Source organism: Salmo salar, chromosome 16 (assembly GCF_965601325.2).
Source record: "Salmo salar chromosome 16, fSalSal1, whole genome shotgun sequence".
In the NCBI taxonomy this organism is placed as follows: Eukaryota; Metazoa; Chordata; class Actinopteri; order Salmoniformes; family Salmonidae; genus Salmo; species Salmo salar.
In genome coordinates, this window is record NC_138306.1 from 9,996,760 (window position 1) to 10,015,777 (window position 19,018).

Below are 19,018 nucleotides of genomic sequence, written 5' to 3' on the forward strand. Positions count from 1 at the left end.
CCCAGAGTTACCTCTGCTGCAGAGGATAAATTCATGAGAGTTAACTGCACGTCAGATTGCAGCCCAAATAAATGACTTCACAGAGTTCAAGTAACAGACACATCTCAACATCAACTGTTCAGAGAAGACTGTGTGAATCAGCCCTTCATGGTTGAATTGCTGCAAAGAAACCACTACTAAAGGACACAAATAAGAAGGAGAGACTTGATTGGGACAAGAAGCACGAGCAATGGACACATTTGAGATTTTAAGTTCCAACCACCGTGTCTTAGTGAGACGCAGAGTAGTTGAACGGATGATCTCTGCATGTGTGGTTCCCACCGTGAAGCATGGAGGAGGATGGGTCTGTATCTATGTAATGTGTCTGTATCTATGTAATGTGTCTGTATCTATGTAATGTGTCTGTATCTATATAATGTGTCTGTATTTCTGTAATGTGTCTGTATCTCTGTAATGTGTCTGTATCTATGTAATCTGTCTCTATCTATGTAATGTGTCTGTATCTATGTAATGTGTCTCTCTCTATGTAATGTGTCTGTATCTATGTAATGTGTCTGTATCTATGTAATGTGTCTGTTTCTATGTAATGTGTCTGTATCTATGTAATGTGTCTGTATCTATGTAATGTGTCTGTATCTATGTAATGTGTCTCTATCTATGTTATTGTATCTGTATCTATGTAATGTGTCTGTATCTCTGTAATGTGTCTGTATCTATATAATGTGTCTATGTCTCTGTAATGTGTCTGTTTCTATGTAATGTGTCTGTATCTATGTAATGTGTCTGTATCTATGTAATGTGTCTGTTTCTATGTAATGTGTCTGTACCTATGTAATGTGTCTGTATCTATGTAATGTGTCTGTATCTATGTAATGTGTCTGTATCTCTGTAATGTGTCTGTATCTCTGTAATGTGTCTATATCTCTGTAATGTGTCTGTATCTATGTAATGTGTCTGTATCTATGTAATGTGTCTGTTTCTATGTAATGTGTCTGTATCTATGTAATGTCTCTGTATCTATGTAATGTGTCTGTTTCTATGTAATGTGTCTGTACCTATGTAATGTGTCTGTATCTATGTAATGTGTCTGTATCTATATAATGTGTCTATATCTCTGTAATGTGTCTGTTTCTATGTAATGTGTCTGTATCTATGTAATGTGTCTGTATCTATGTAATGTGTCTGTACCTATGTAATGTGTCTGTATCTATGTAATGTGTCTATATCTCTGTAATGTGTCTGTTTCTATGTAATGTGTCTGTATCTCTGTAATGTGTCTGTTTCTATGTAATGTGTCTGTTTCTATGTAATGTGTCTGTACCTATGTAATGTGTCTGTATCTATGTAATGTGTCTGTATCTATGTAATGTGTCTGTTTCTATGTAATGTGTCTGTACCTATGTAATGTGTCTGTATCTATGTAATGTGTCTGTACCTATGTAATGTGTCTGTATCTATGTAATGTGTCTGTTTCTATGTAATGTGTCTGTATCTATGTAATGTGTCTGTTTCTATGTAATGTGTCTGTACCTATGTAATGTGTCTGTATCTATGTAATGTGTCTGTATCTATGTAATGTGTCTGTATCTCTGTAATGTGTCTGTATCTATGTAATGTGTCTATATCTCTGTAATGTGTCTGTATCTCTGTAATGTGTCTGTATCTATGTAATGTGTCTGTATCTATGTAATGTGTCTGTATCTATGTAATCATAAATCTATTTATGTAAAAAAAAAAAAATAGAGACCACAATGGAAATAAGTCCCCAACTTTATTGTGCGATCCCAGTCACTTTAAAACATCTTTGCACAAATGTCTTTACATCCCTGTTAGTGAGCATTTCTCCTTTGCCAAAATAATGAATCCACCTGACAGGTGTAGCATATCAAGAAGCCGATTAAACAGCATGATCATTACACAGGTGCCCCTTGTGCTGAGGACAATAAAAGGCCACTCTAAAATGTGCAGTTTTGTCACACAACACAATGCTACAGATGTCTCAAGTTTTGAAGGAGTGTGCAACTGGCATGTTGACTGCAGGAATGTCCACCAGAGCTGTTGCTAGAACTTGCCTCTTTATTTATGGCTAAGGGAGCCTTTTTAACTTGACAACCAATAATTAAGAATATACTGAGTCAGTGGTCTTTCTTGGGGGAAGTCAGGTGGAATGTTGGATAGTTTTTCTAGTGTGAAGGAAAGGTGGTTCTATAGCGAGTTATAGGCTATTTCATTTACTTGTTATGACACAGATAATTTTGAATTAACATTCAATGTTGGGACTAAGCTAAAGACTGAACGATACTGATAAAGGTTAGCGTTGCTATCGATGAAACCTGTAAACTCACCTGAGTGTAATCGCGCGCCTTCCAACCTCCCGCAGTACAGTAGTCGAGAGGAGGAGCGCTGCGCGCTAAAGGGGACAAACATACGCAGGGGGTTTGAATGCCAGTGTGTGTGACCTACACATCTACAGTGTCTCCTGAGTCACACAGGTCCGCAGCTTGTGAATCGGAGTCAGAAAGAGTCGAACTTTGTATGAGAAACGGGAAAACGGCTGTGTTCTTTGTGAAAAGAAAGGGAAAACGTCCGATAAGAGTATTCAAAGTCAAACATCTTCTGCGCATCAATTTGTTCTTTAGCCGTCAAACGTTGATGCATGCGTGAGGAATCCTGAGTTTTGTAGGCTACTATGATTTGAAAGAAGAAACCAAAACATAACTGAGATAGTTGCCTAACTGACAGGTAAGTTCTATTTTTGCCTTTCTATTATTTATGTTTGCTTTACTTTGAATGACTTTGTAGCCTTTGACTCATTCACGAAACACTCGTCAATGCTTTATAGGTCGTTTTCAGTACAACGTCGCAATAAGGTGTAGAGCGTTCGATTTACCTTCTTTGGGGCAAGACCCACAGCTCCGCTAATACCATTGACACCATTGCGTGCCGTTTTCAAGGGATTGATAAATAAATGGTTATTTGGTTATTTGGTTGAAATATCATCACCTCTTGTAGAGCATAATCAGACCTACACATGTCAGATTTTTCCATGCAAAAACAAAACAATTGCGCACAATGGCCATTGCTGAATACTTTCAATGATTAAAGAAAATAAGATTGTCCAAATAGCCTATGTTTTGCAATACATGCATTATAATATGCTAAGAATTTATAGCCTACGTTAACCAAAATCTCCAGAATAGTCTCACAGAAATGTCCGCGTGTTTCCGTCACAGAGCAATTTCTCCCATGAGTCATTTCCCTCTCTTTAAATCAAAATATATCGTCAAGTATTCTGTTTCTCAAAGCTGTATTTACTTAGGATAAGTAATTGTTCCTTGCAATAACACCTCTTATAGGGGATGAATTAGACTGGAGCAGGTGCGTGGTAGAATGGGGAGTCAAGAAAATGTGTTTTTGTTCCTCACTCTTACTCATCATTTTAAGTAAAAAACAAACTAGTCACTTGACCAGAATGCACACCTGCCACTTTGGCTCCCATCCATCCTTGAAAATAGTATAGTAGTCAGAACTGGACTGGTGATGGTCCATGTTAATTGCTTAATTTTGCACTTCCCACTGATTTATTTAGATTGTAATTTGCACGACTATGGCTGACCCCGTAAAACAACATATTTCACTGCACCTATCTGGTGTATGTGACAAGAAAACATTATTATTGTTTCGTTTTTTTACAATCTTGTAATGATTCTATGTTTTAGGGCAGTTAATATCCTAAAGAAATCCCAGAGGGTTAACCAATAACTTGTTTGCAGTAATTAAGCACATACTGTATCATTCATCATATAATAGAAACATCATTTCCATAGCCCATTACATGATGTCTGGGGAATCAACCATTTTATATGACAATGAGTTGGATAAATTGTCTGAAAATATCAACAACATAACTTTCTATACCAGTTACATTTATTAGGTTTTCTGAGAATCGACAATATAAGCTAAAAAAAATAGTACTCTGAGGACATTAAGTGAATGCTGAGGGGTTCTGTTGGGCTTTCTCTCCTGCTGTTTTTGTTGTCTTGTTAAAAATGTGCTGAACCACCATCTCAGATATGATATGGATCATACTTGCAAATGATCTGATGACTATCATGCATGGGGTCTAAAATCTCTCTCTATTTCTCTCTCTATATTTCTCTCTCTCCATTTCTCTCTCTCTCTCTCTTCCACACTCCCTCTTTCTCTGACACTCTGACAGACCCTAAAAGCATTCCCCAGTGGATTGCCATTTAAGTGGCCTGCACCAACTATTTATCATTTTGTACAGCGCACCACTCACAGTCCCCCTGCATTGTTTTAATTGAGTTCTATCTACCACTCCCTTGGAGGCATTTTCTAAACTTAGCGCCGTGGTTGGTTGCATCGCCCTGCAGAGAGGGAGGGCTGCTGTGTCCACGACTCCACCATGATTCACCATGTTGGGTCGCACTGTGGATGGAATTTGGAACCACAGAAGTGGTGTTCAACAGTGTTTGGTGGTGCTCGGTCAACACAGCAGCACGCTACTTCAATAGCCTACAACTTTATTGTCCCTCAGTCAGCACATCAGCAACAATACTCCAGTCCCTCATGAGTGTCACTGATTGGCTTGTTCACAATAATAACGAGTCATAGTAGAAGTGCTGATGTGTTTGATATTGAAATGGGGCTCTGTAATGCTCCTATATCAGCTTTCAGCAACAGTGATATTACTAATGTGATGCTGTGGTGGAGTGAGTAAACCATGGCTTTAAACCCCAACACATAGTTCCATATGTATGCCGAGCTGGCAAGCAATTTGTCCCTCTCTCTTGTGTTTCTAATGGTCTCTATTTTTAGCAAGAGAATGGTCCTTTTTCTCCATATACAGTTGAAGTCAGAAGTTGACATACACCTTTGCCAAACACATTTGAACTCAGTTTTTCACAATTCCTGACATTTAATCCTAGTAAAAATTCCCTGTCTTAGGTCAGTTAGCATCACCACTTTATTTTAATAATGTGAGATGTCAGAATAATAGTAGAGAGAATGATTTATTTCAGCTTTTATTTCTTTCAGCACATTCCCAGTGGGTCAGAAGTTTACATACACTCAATTAGTATTTGGTAACATTGTCTTTAAATTGTTTACCTTGGGTCAAACTTTTCGGGTAGCCTTCCACAAACTTCCCACAATAAGTTGGGTGGATTTTGGCCCATTCCTCCAGACAGAGCTGGTGTAACTGAGTCAGGTTTGTAGGCCTCCTTGCTCGCACACGCTTTTTCAGTTCTGCCCACAAATCTTCTATAGGATTGAGGTCAGGGCTTTGTGATGGCCACTCCAATACCTTGACTTTGTTGTCCTTAAGCCATTTTGCCACAACTTTGGAAGTATGCTTGGGGTCATTGTCCATTTGGAAGACCCATTTGCGACCAAGCTTTAACTTCCTGACTGATGTCTTGAGATGTTGCTTCAATATATCCACATAATTTTCCATCCTCCTGATGCCATCTATTTGGTGAAGTGCATCAGTCCCTCCTGCAGCAAAGGTGTTCTTTTCCTTCAAACATAACGATGGTCATAATGGCCAAACAGTTCTATTTTTGTTTCATCAGACCAGAGGACATTTCTCCAAAAAGTACGATATTTGTCACGATGTGCAGTTGCAAACCGTAGTCTGGCTTTTCTATGGCGGTTTTGGAGCAGTGGCTTCTTCCTTGTTGAGCAGCCTTTCAGGTTATGTCGATATAGGACTTGTTTTACTGTGGAAATAGATACTTTTGTACCTGTTTCCTCCAGCATCTTCACAAGGTCCTTTGCTGTTGTTCTGGGATTGATTTTCACTTTTAGCACCAGAGTACGTTCATCTCTAGGAGACAGAACGAATCTCCTTCCTGAGCGGTATGATGGCTGCGTGGTTCCATGGTGTTTATACTTGCGTACTATTGTTTGTACAGATGAACGTGGTACCTTCAGGCGTTTGGAAATTGCTCCCAAGGATGAACCAGACTTTTCTTTCTGAGGTCTTGGCTGATTTCTTTTGATTTTCCCATGATGTCAAGCAAAGAGGCACTGCGTTTGAAGATAGGCCTTGAAATACATCCACAGGTACACCTCCAATTGACTCAAATGATGTCAATTAGCCTATCAGAAGCTTCTAAAGCCATGACATCATTTTCTGGAATTTTCCAAGCTGTTTAAAGGCACAGTCAACTTAGTGTATGTAAACTTCTGACCCACTGGAATTGTGATACAGTGCATTATAAGTGAAGTAATCTGTCTGTAAACAATTGTTGGAAAAACTACTTGTGCCATGCACAAAGTAGATGTCCTAACCGACTTGTCAAAACTATAGTTTGTTAATGAGAAATTTGTGGAGTGGTTGAAAAACGAGTTTTAATGACTCCAACCTAATTGTATGTAAATGTCCGACTTCAACTGTAGCTCTGTCTGATCAAGTATGGCAATCGAGGAAGACATTTAAAAAATGGATGGTGTTTTCTTTGTGTTAGTGACTGTTCTGAATAAGTCATTCCTAATTTTTAACTCATTGTTTTACTTATTTTTGGAACAGGATGAAGAATATCTGCTTGTTGGACATCGCTCATATTGTGATCATCGGCTGGGCTCTGTGTTTCTCTGGGTCAATGGTGATGGGTCAGTGTAATGAGGCAGCTGAGAACTCCAAGCTCAACCTGTCTGTGACCTACGACCTGCCCAGCTTTGAGGCCAACTCCGCCATTCAGAACCTGGTAACCTTCGAGGGGACCGTCTACATTGGTGCCGTGAACCGAATCTACGCGCTGTCAGAGAACCTGACCAAGCTGTCAGAGTACCGGACCGGGCCCGTGACTGAAGACGCTGTCAGAAGGCGGTGTGGTCCTAGTTGTCAGCATGGAGCCTGTGGTAAGACCAACGCTGTGGTGGACAACTATAACATGGCCCTGCTAGTGGAGCGTTATTATGATGATGAGCTGTTCAGCTGCGGCTCAGCGGATGCCGGTGTCTGCCGTCGCCACCTGCTGGAGGAGAGAAAGAAGGTGGATGGGGAGGTACAGTGCATGTATTCACCCAAGACAGATAATGGAGGACGGCACGGCTGCCCCGACTGCGTGACTAGCCCCCTGGGGTCCCGTGTGCTCAACGTGGAGAGCGGAGGCGTGGTGCGATTCTTCGTAGGAAACTCGGAGATCCCTGGAAGCCCATCCCGGATGATCTCCAGCCCCCAGGCCCAGCAGCCACAATACCACACCATCTCAGTGCGTCAGATGAAAGAAACCCAAGATGGTTTCCGCTTCTTCTCCGACCAGTCCTACATGAATTTGGCCCCGGCCCTCCGCGGCGACCACCACCTCCAGTATGTCTATTCCTTCCAGAGTGGCTACCACGCCTACTTCCTCACCGTGCAGCGCGAGGGCCACAGCTCGCAGGTTTACCACACCCGCATCGTCCGCATGTGCGGCACGGATCCGGAGCTGCGGCGCTATGTGGAGATGCCATTCGAGTGCATCCTGACGGAGAGGAGGAGGCGGCGGCGCTCAGCCAGCATCGAGGTGTTTAATGTCCTCCAGGCAGCCCATGTGGCCAAGGCGGGCCGCGAGCTGAGGCAGGAGATGGGGCTGAAGGAAGGGGAGGACGTGCTGTTCGCCGCCTTTGCCCGGTCCAAGCCAGACTCCCCGGAACCCAGTACAAACTCGGCCGTCTGCGTCATCTCACTGGCAGATGTCAACAACTTCTTCAAGGACTTCATCCAGAAGTGCCACACCAAGCAGCCATACCATTTCACCGGCTCCGAGGAGAAGCGCTGCTACAACGGGGTAAGAACTGAACAACAATGCACTATAAAAGTTCCGTGTTATAGAACTGACTGCACTGTAGATGTAGTGAGAGTACTCTTCAAGGGTATTACAGTTATTAGGTTATTTTCGGGATTTTAGAGTTAGAGAATTAGCTACTGCAGTAAATATGGTATGAAGTTGACTTGAATTAAACATGGATTAAGGAGATCTAGCGAGGCACAATAATTCAGGGATAAATCATTATGGGAGGGAGTCAACTGTCTGGCCTCACTGGCCTCACGCCTCTCCTCTTCTCTGTCTTCTCCATCCATCCGTCATCATTGATGGGATCAATCGGTTAAATCATCTGATCAATAGTGACATGAGTTTAACTGCTGACGACCTCTCCAGAGGTCCTGTCCATAGTCCTGTCAATATATGTAGCAGCACTAAAAATCCTCCCTTGACTTCATCAATACCTGGGTTCAAATACAATTTAAAAGAATTGCTTAAGCAAACATTCAATGTATATTTGAAAGATTTCAAGTAGTATTTGATTCCAGGTAGGCCTGACTGAATCATTACCTAACCTGCAGCCATATAACCTATAGGTCTGGTCACCATGTAATGTTGCGTCAGTATATAACTCAGGTCCACTCCCACAGAATAAGGATGTTAATAGGTTTTAACGATTATGTAGCTACAGTGCAGATACAGAGGGAGGAGAGAAGGGGAGGGGGCTGCAGAGAAGAATGCAGAGGGGACAAATGGAATCATGGAATGCATTTCTGACTCTTAGTGAGCCACGATGAATCTGTGGTAGAATAACAGGGTCTCAGCAGCTGCTGGGAGGAAGAGGATCCCATCCCTATGCCTGTCAGAGCAGAGGCAGCTAATGAGAATCTCTCTCTCTCTTTCTCTCTCTCACTCGCTCTTGAAAATAGTTTTGCATGAGGGTAAATTTCCTCTCCATCACAAGGATTGTATCTATTTTTCTGTGATACCCCCAAGTGTCTTAAAATAGAGAATCAGAACTCTGGACTACTGATGGTCAATGTTATCTCTTTGCTTTCCCTTTACATGCCCACCTACATCTGATTCCATCTGTGGGAAAGAGAAAACTGTGTTAGTCTAGATATAGCATGAAGCCAATCAATAACAGTGCACATCAAGCTACTTCTAAAGTTATATTTCTATTCTATTCTACACTGAAACACAACCCCGCCAAGCCGCACTGCTTCTTGACACAATGCACGCTTAACCCGGAAGCCAGCCGCACCAATGTGTCGGAGGAAACACAGTACACCTGGCGACTGTGTCAGCGTGCATGCGTCCGGCCCGCCACAGGAGTCGCTAGAGCGCGATGAGACAAGGACTTCCCGGCCGGCCGGCCAACCCCCCCACCCTAGACGACTCTGGCCAATTGTGCGTTGCCTCATGGGTCTCCCGGTCTCAGCCGGCTGCAACACAGCCCGGTATCTGCCCCTGGTATCGAACCAGGATCTGTAGTAATGCAGCTAGCACTGCGGTGCACAATCTTATCAGATAATATTTTTCCTTGACTAAGTACACTACTGACAGACAAGAGAGCGACGTCAGATGCCTTGAGGTGCAGGGTTCTCTACACTTATAAAGTGTAATAATGTGTAACACCTTTTAATAATTCCACAGTCAGAAGTAAGTAGGCTACATTTTTATAGCCTACATCATCTTTCTTGGCAGCTGTTGCGTGTCAGAAACCCCATTATTATTGTTTTGGGTTTAGTGGTGTACAGTCTCCCCTGCTCTTGTTCTCAGTCTCTCTTTCACTGACTCTGAACACTCTCAAACATTCATCACTCAAATCTGCTATTTCAAATATTTTGGTTTTGTGCGTGTATCTGCTTCAGACAATGTCATACAGTTGAATCCATCTAGTCGATTATCAAATGTTGTGTTGATTTGCTGCAGCCAAAAGAGCTTTTAACGTTACGCGACAGGTAAACGCTAAAAGGGTTTCTCTTTTTACGTATGACTTTAACAGTCATTCAAACATATTCCGTTGTGCTTTCGAGTCTAAACAACGAGTCATTTAAACTTTAAAGCACCACATTTTTTTTTATCTCGGGAAAGGCAGTAAAGAACTAATGAGCATGAACGTACAATAAATGACCAACCGTCCCAATGTTTTACCCTGTTTTTGTTTTAAAGCCTGAAGAAGGATCTCATCCCAGTTGTTGTCTAATGAATGTGTGGGTCGTATTCAGTGGCATATGTCAAGTAGGCCCTCTCTCTTATCGCATAGTTAGAGAACCAGATAATCTAGGCCATAAAACTACAGTAAAAAGTTGTAAACGTATGAGGCATGCTTCAGCGCACTTTACATAATTCTTTATCATCTGGTCAACTAAACTCCTGTAGTTCACCTGGAATATGAATTTAAAGGAGGGTTGGAGAAGTGAGCCGATGCAAGAGCATGTTTGATGATGTAAATGGTGGTTGTCAATTCCACCGAGCCTCTTAACTCCTGGCTATGGGCCCATAGGGCTCTGGTCAAAAGTAGTGGACTATGTAGGGCATAGGGGGCCATTTAGGATGTGCCCAAGTAGTGTAGGGAGCCAGATATGATAAATGATACAATGGTGTCTCTGTCGTCTCGTTCATGTGCTATAGGCTAGAGCCAGTCTCTTTTCAGTAGCTGCTCATTGCCTCTCTCACTGCAGGCTTATTATGGGTCTCATGGGGGCCGTTTGTTAGTTACCAGAAACACAAATCATCTAGAATACTAATGAAAGACTAATAACTTGTCCCCTCAATAGACTTACTGTATACACACAAAGTTCAACGAGCCTCTGGAAACTATTGATTGGATTAGACAGGAGATTTTGGCTTGACAATGTTATTGGCAACAAAAAGAAACACTACACATTTTGCTGTGTAATGGAAGAGAGTGAGAGATGGTTCAGACTTGGAACGTCACCAACAGGCTTTGTGACCATTATCATAAGTTGAGTCGAGAGAGAGAGAAAGAGAGAGAGAGAAAGAGAGAGAGAGAGAGAGAGGCAAGGGGGACAATTGGGCTCTAAAAATAACAAACAGCCACATTTAAAGTCAAAATTATTATTAGATTACCATTGATCTGTGAAAACCCACCCGACGCTGATTGCTTTTAAATTTAATCTGAAGCCTGATTGATTGTACGTATGTAATATAATTCCAATGGAAGAGCCTTTTGATTGACAGTCATTGTAATTAGCAGTACTGTTTAAATGAACAGGTTTTAAAGGGTGGCCTTAAGAACAAAAAATAAATAATAATTTCTGATTATGAAATGCAACAAGGATATATGTCCTTATATATCCAGCATTGAACACATCACTATATACTTTTAAAAAGTGTCCATTCAACAGTTGAGTGAGTGCTACGGTAAGGGGCTCCTGCTGCTGTTTGAGATGCACGCACTGTGTTTCCACACAGAATTTGGAATTAGAATACTAGAATGGCCATTAACCTTCTTATGATTGTATAAAGGTCAGCCATTTTGTTCAGGGAGTTGGTCAACCATTGTTTGCCAGTGCTGTCATAAGATATGGTGTAAAATAATGAATTTGAAGAATTTATCTGAACTGTATGTTTGTTCGCCTGGAAACCAGTCTCTTTAGCTAACCCACTCCATGTACTCCATGTTGTGTGCCAAAGAGACTGGCCTTTCCTCTTCAAATATGAACATTCTATCATTAAGGTGCTTAAGGATAATAGTGGATTTGATCCTTATTCGATCACCCTCACAGCTATCCTCTACTCACAACGATTATGCACATTTTGGGACTTTTTTCACTCCACAACCATTTTTTGTTTGTCCGGACGAAACCAGTCTGTCAAAAGTTGCTACCTCACCTCTACATTTTTAAATGTAATACATACTCCAATTCCAACCCCCAAATATCTTAGTCTTTCTTATAGATTCTAATTCTATTTTCGAGAAGGCACATATAAAATGTTTTCCACACACATACAGTTGAAGTTTGAAGTTTACATTCACCTTGGCCAAATACATTTAAATTCAGTTTTTCACAATTCCTGACATTGAATCCTAGTAAAAAGCCTTCCACAAGCTTCCCACAATAAGTTGGGTGAATTTTGGCCCATTCCTCCTGACAGAGCTGGTGTAACTGAGTCAGGTTTGTAGGCCTCCTTGCTCGCACACGCTTTTTCAGTTTTGCCCACAAATTTTCTATAGGATTGAAGTCAGGGATTTGTGTTGGCCACTCCAATACCTTGACTTTGAGGTCCTTAAGTAATTTTGCCACAACTTTGGAAGTATGCATGGGGTCATTGTCCATTTGGAAAACCCATTTGCGACCAAGGTTTAACTTCCTGACTGATGTCTTGAGATGTTGCTTCAATATATCCACATAATCTTCCCCCCTCATGGTACCATCTATTTTGTGAAGTGCACCAGTCCCTCCTGCAGCAAAGCACCCTCACAACATGATGCTGCCACCCCCCATGCTTCACGGTTGGGATGGTGTTCTTTGGCTTGCAAGCATCCCCCCTTTTCTTCCAAACATAACAATGGTCATTATGGCCAAACAGTTCTATTTTTGTTTCATCAGACCAGAGGACATTTCTCCAAAAGTATGATCTTTGTCCCTATGTGCAGTTGCAAACCGTAGTCTGGCTTTCTTATGGCGGTTTTGGAGCAGTGGCTTCTTCCTTGCTGAGCGGCCTTTAAGGTTATGTCGATATAGGACTCGTTTTACTGTGGATATAGATACTTTTGTCCCTGTTACCTCCAGCATCTTCACAAGGTCCTTTGCTGTTGTTCTGGGATTGATTTTCACTTTTTGTACCAAAGTACGTTCATCACTAGGAGACTGACGGCTGCGTGGTCCCATGGTGTTTATACTTGCGTACTATTGTTTGTACAGATGAACGTGGTACTCCCAAGGACCACGTCCCAAGGATGAACCAGACTTGTGGAGGTCTACAATATTTTTTCTGAGGTCTTGGCTGATTTCTTTTGATTTTCCCATGATGTCAAGCAAAGAGGCACTGCATTTGGAGGTAGGCCTTGAAATACATCCACAGGTACATCTCCAATTGACTCAAATTATGTCAATTAGCCTATCAGAAGCTTCTGAAATCATTTTCTGGAATTTTCCAAGCTGTTTAAAGGCACAGTCAACTTAGTGTATGTAAACTTCTGACTCACTGGAATTGTGATACAGTGAATTATAAGTGAAATAATCTGTCTGTAAACAATTGTTGGAAAAATTACTTGTGTCATGCACAAAGTAGATGTCCTAACCAACTTGCCAAAACTATAGTTTGTTAACAAGAAATTTGTGGAGTGGTTGAAAAACAAGTTTTAATGACTCCAACATAAGTGTATGTAAACTTCCGACTTCAACTGTAGCTAGCTACGTGTACCCTACTTGGACACCGGCTCCCCACAATTTCTCACTCTCCCACGCCAAATAGCCATTAAGCTAGGGCTCTTCGTAGGTCGCATTGTTTTTACCTGGTTGTAATAGCACTCACAGCTTTCTAAGAAAACTAACATTTGGACTTTTATGGTCTGTTTACATATATGTTATAGGCTATTTATACAGTAAATGCGTATAAAACCTGTATAAACTGTATTTAATTTAATAGGATCTCAATGGTCCCACGTGCCAGAGCATGTTGGTGCCCTGCCTGCCTGCTGTCACTAGGATGTTGTGGTAGAACCAACCCAGGGTTGTATTCACCAGACACCAAACAGAAGAAAACGGACCAAAACATTGAGGGACTAACCAAAATTGTCCAATAAGAATTTCTAGTTTTTGTTGCAAATCTCTAGTTTTTGTTGCAAAATGTTTTCCATTTTAACTACTGAATATGCCCCGGTGTTTTAGGTCACAGCTCGCCTGGTGGGAGGGAGAGGCTCAACATCACTTTACTGGTGAAATGAACAAAATAATGAAATACAGGATTGTTCCTGCCCTGTCCTGTTCAAATCCATAATAATCTCACAATATTGGGTTTTGATAAGGTAGGATAGGTGTGTATGCCTGCTGTATGTGTGAGTGTGCTAGTGATAGTAAGAGGAACTGAGAAAGGTATCAGATAAGTCAAGAACTGTGTGAGGTTTAGCTTGAGATTTTGTGGTTGTTTTCCTCAACCTGCATCTGTTTCACAAAACCACACACACTCACCAGCCTAACCCCTATGAATATGTGGTAAGAGTTGGGTGAGAGACCTTGCAGCTGCATACTCTCTCAGGCACCTCCACCTCCACCCCCTCAGCTCAGTGACTCCATCCCAGTATGAGCTCAGACCAGTACAGTGTGTCATGAATTGTCCGTGCCCAGACAGGCTCCATGCTTGAGGAAAGGCTGAGCAACAGCAGCTAGATACCACCAGGCACCAGAGACTGACTGACTGGCACGCTGGCCACCTGGCATCCAGCTGCTGACTGATTGCCTTCAGCACTTGTCTGTGGGGTAGAATAAATGTTATAGAAATAGAGAAGAAAATAATAGAAACAAAATAGAAACACTATGTCACGTAAACACTATGTTATAATGGCACAGTTCACTATTTCACATGATGTATTAGGTCCTTGCCCATAGAAAGTAATGGAAAACCTTACTTACTTTACCAGGCTGTAGGCTTATAAACTTGCATTGACCAACACTAACTGTGCAATATACAGAGAAGAGCAGTGGGTCAATATTCTGCGACTGAGTCGTGATTACATAAGATTGTCCTTTTGGTCAATCGATGATGACATTATCAAACTGGACTTTGATTCTCAATGAATGAAAACAGATATGTTTAAAAAGCTGATTATTTAAGACATTCTTCAAGGCGGGTATGTTTTCTGTTAGTTAGAAATTCTCCAAAGCTGGTGTGTTTGCAGTTTGCAGCATTGTCCGTTGATTGGTGAATACCTGGGGCGTGAGATAGTTGGAGTTGTCAACAAAGCAGCATGACAGAAACTACCGGTAGTTTCTTTGAGAATATATATAAAGCGATCTGTGCATTTGAACAACAGCATAAATACACCTTTGTCACTTTTGCATGTCAAAAACCAAATGACCAATGCTGCACATGCTGCCTCTGTTTTGAGCAGATCAGATTCTACTATTTAGAATAAGCAGCCAGCTCATGAACGAACAAGTGCACCAGGAAGAATGCAACAAACATACAAATGCAATAAGTGAAAACACATGATCTAACTGAGGATAGCTGGCTAACATAATGTGACAAAGTATGATGTGCTAGCTAGTAAACGTTCATTCTGAAATAACTTCATATTTCCGAGTAAGTCAGATATGAGTTTAGAAAGACTTGAAATTGGCATGGGAGCTAACTAGCTAGCAGGCACCCAGCTAGCTATATCAAAAGGTAGATAACTGGTTAGTTTTAGCTAAAAATGTACCAATCTATTTCTCAACGTTTCTCAAAATTACTGTACCTGGCTAAATAATTTGATCATGCTTTGTGATACACCCGGTTTTATGCTGTTTTAGTCCACACAACATGTCGCCCTGTCACCTAAAATAGAACCTGATAAACAACATTAGGGGCAAACAATCAAATTGCCCACGCTTTTATGTCCTACCAGATCCGCGATGAGAAGGTTCTAGCTAGTGTATCCCTCTGTCCTTCAACTCTTGTTGGATATAGTTGTCCGGTTTATCAGGTCCCAGGCTCCTGTGACTGTTACGATTATTTATTTGCAAGTTAATTACAATTAGCTTTTTACTTTAGAGCCATCTGTACCTGATAGAGAAGTTCTACTGTAGTCTCACAAGCTGTCTGGCGCAAGATACTTTTTGGGAGGAGGAGACTAGAGCAGACCCAGAAGATCTGACTGAACGGACGCACATTTGAACACCCCAGGACGGTCTATTTACTTTGTGCTGTTATAATTCATGCTATGAAATCCTTCTATTTCATTGGGGCTGTTCCCCCTCATAGAAAATAGCTGGCAACACAATCCAAGCAATGTTCGCACAATGTTGGCAGTCACTGTGGGGCAAGTAACTGAACATCTCGTTTTTAACAATATACTTTTGAAACAGGCAAATTACACATTTACTGCACTTTTATGAGCATTTAAAACATAATCCATATAAGGTCTTTTTTTGACCAATCACAAGTGTGGCGCTGCCCCTAACTCCCTAATGGGCGAGCCGCCTCCGGCTGTTTGTTCAAAATTTGCCAGGGTTAGCGTGTTTGCTGTTTGTTAGAAATTCTCCAGGGCTGGTGTGTTTTCTCAGTTTACATATGCAGGTATTTCCTGGTAATAATCGGGTTGTTTTCTATGGTAAATGATAGTTTATATTTAGCATTAAGTTAATCATTAGTGAGGGGTCTCCAGTCCCAGTTCTCTGGGAAAAAACAACATTGCGTAGTATAGGTGTGTGCTTCTTGTCTGTTTGTGAGGTTGGAATTGTGTGCACACCTTACCTTATCTAAGAGCAGTAACTAGTGGAAACGTCTCCCTCCGCTTGCAACCTGTCTGTCTCCCAGAGGGAAAGCACATACTGGAATTGCCATAGCCCTGACACTGATCTCTGCTGTCCACCGCTCCTGTCCTCGTCAATTTCTCTTTTCGACATGCTGTTACAAATTATATACATTCTCTTCAAATCACATATCTTCCATTTTGTCTTCCACACATCTAAGCAGGGATTTTACAAAAACTTGGCTACTTTAATGCTTCTAAGAGGTCTTTGCCAATAGTCCCTAAGACTCCACATGATACACTTGTTTAGTGTGTGATGTGGAGTAAAGGAGCTTTGCTCAGTTGAGCTTAGTTATGAGTCAAGGGCCCAGAGCGGTTTTCTAATCAGTCACTTGCCGTTCCCCCTACTCCTTTACTTCTCTGCCTCGACCTCCACACAGTGACATCCTGCTTCCTGGTGGAATAGGTGCTATGTGTACACACTCGTCTTTCAGCATGCACACACATACACGAGGCACCCTCCTGACCAGTGCCCTTACCTCAAACCCCCCCCCGCCTCCCCCCTCATCCCTTCTTAAAGCGTTGTCTCGCTACCAGTCTGAGCTGGCTTCATGGATGGCCCAGGTTTTAATCAACAAGGTCAGTGTAGGGGTGGAGCAGTGGAGCAGAAACAACCCTATGTGTTAGGCCAGCCGGTCTACTCCACCCTGTGGACACGGGAGCCCAGGCCAGCGCCCCAGCATGGACCTCAGACAGACTAACATGGTGGACTCTACAGACCTATGGACTTCTGGACTTCGCCATGCAGTTGCATATGTCTCTAGCACTTGATTTTAGGGGTCCGTAATAAACCATTTATAAAGGCATTTAGAAATTGTTTGTTCACCATTTATTAATAATAACTCCCACATTTAAAAAACATTCACTAAGTCTTTTTGCAGTCCCCAGTCTAAAGTGAGCACTATTTATACTTTATACATGTTTTGAGTGAGCAGTAAACAATAACAGTGAACAATACAATAACAGTGAACAATAAAGTATATACTTTATACTTTATACATGTTTTGAGTAAAAGAATAAGCGTGCCACGCAGTATGTGGAAATATATTAGGTTCTGGGAATTGCCAGGGACCTCCTGATACGATATTATCACAATACTTAGGAGCCAATACAATATGTATTGCAATTCTCACGATTCTACATGTATTGTGAGTCGATACTCAGATTTTATTGCGATTTCATGTTCCAAAAATATTTCTCACTTATATGTCTCCTCCAGAGAGAGAAGAAATGTCTGCTCCAGAGAAACACGTTGGCTCACTATTTAAAAAGAAGATGGAGAACAAGCTATAGGATGAACAATACCAGAGTTTTGGCGCAGTTACAACCAACTAGCACTAGCTAACACTACCTAGCAACAAAAAATCTCTCCATATATTTTTTTGGTACCTTTTACTGCAGACGACTAAATCAGGGTCACACAGAGTGTTTCATGGAAGTCTTAAATACATTTAATTAGAAACAAATGTATACACCTCACACACATAGTTATGCAACCTGGTCTCAGAGCATTTCGTATTATTCCGTACATAAATCCAAGACGACCCATCCACCATCCACCCCGACCAACCACCCTACTTTTTTTTTTTTTTTTTGTCTTAAGTAACCATCTGTCTTATGTAACCATACAAAACGTAACATTGGACTGCAGGAAAGCGCTACCAAGTCTAAACTACTAGTCAAGGTATCAATATCCAGTGCCTTAAGAAAGTATTCATACTCTTTGAGATATTGTGTTACAGCCTGAATTCAAAATGGAATTAAATAGATGTCACCCATCTACACACAATATCCCATAATGAGTGACAACATGTTTTTTGGTTTTGTTATAATTTTTTGGAAAATGAAAATGAAATATCTTATTTACATAATTATTCACACCCCTGAGTCAATACATGTTAGAATCACCTTTGGCAGTGATTACAGCTGTGAGTCTTTCTGGGTGTCTCTAAGAGTTTTTACACACCTGGATTGTACAGTGTTTGCTATTTTTTTATTGTTTTATTCTCCAAGATCTGTCAAGTTGGTTGTTGGTCATTGCTAGACAGACATTTTCAAGTCTTGCCATTTATTTTCAAGCCGATTTAAGTCAAAACTGTAAGTAGGCCACTTACCACAAAGAACATTCAATGTCGTTGTGGTAAGCAACTCCAGTGTAGATCTGGCCTTTATCAGCAATCGAGGTAAGACTCAAGTGCAGCCCGTGTGAAGTAACAATGTTTTAATGTAACAACGGGGGCAGGCAAACGACAGGTCAAGGCAGGCAGGGGTCGATAATCCAGAGTCGGAGCAAAGGTACAGGACGGCAGGCAGGCTCAGGGTCAGGGAGAGGCAGAGTTCAGTAATCCAGAGGTGGAGCAAAGGTACAGGATGGCAGGCAGGCTCAGGATCAGGGACAGGCAGAGTGGTCAGATGGGCGGGTACAGGGTCAGGACAGGCAAGGGTCAAAAACCAGGAGGACGAGAAAAAGAGAGGCTGGGAAAAGAGCTGACATGACAAACGCTGGTAAGCTTGACAAACAAGACGAACTGGCACAGACAGACAGAAAACACAGGTATAAATACCCAGAGGATAAGTGGGGAAGATGGACGACACCTGGAGGGGATGGAGACAAGCACAAGGACAGGTGAAACAGATCAGGGCTGATACTTGTGTTTTAGGTTATTGTCCTGCTGAAGTTGAATTTGTCTCCCAGTGTCTGTTGGAAAGCAGACTGAACCAGGTTTTCCTCTAGGATCTTTCCTGTACTTTATTTTTATCC

General features: G+C 41.6%; 1 protein-coding gene across 1 annotated transcript in view; it reads left to right on the plus strand.

Moving 5' to 3' along the window:
* Positions 1-2,430: 2,430 nt before the first annotated feature.
* The window catches only part of LOC106573120 (hepatocyte growth factor receptor), a 78,325-nt gene continuing 61,737 nt past the window's right edge, over positions 2,431-19,018 (plus strand). The window contains exons 1-2 of the mRNA XM_014147829.3: positions 2,431-2,742; positions 6,554-7,796. Coding sequence (XP_014003304.1) covers positions 6,555-7,796 — 1,242 coding nt within the window. The 5' untranslated portion in view covers positions 2,431-2,742; position 6,554. The remainder of the gene's footprint in view (positions 2,743-6,553; positions 7,797-19,018) is intronic.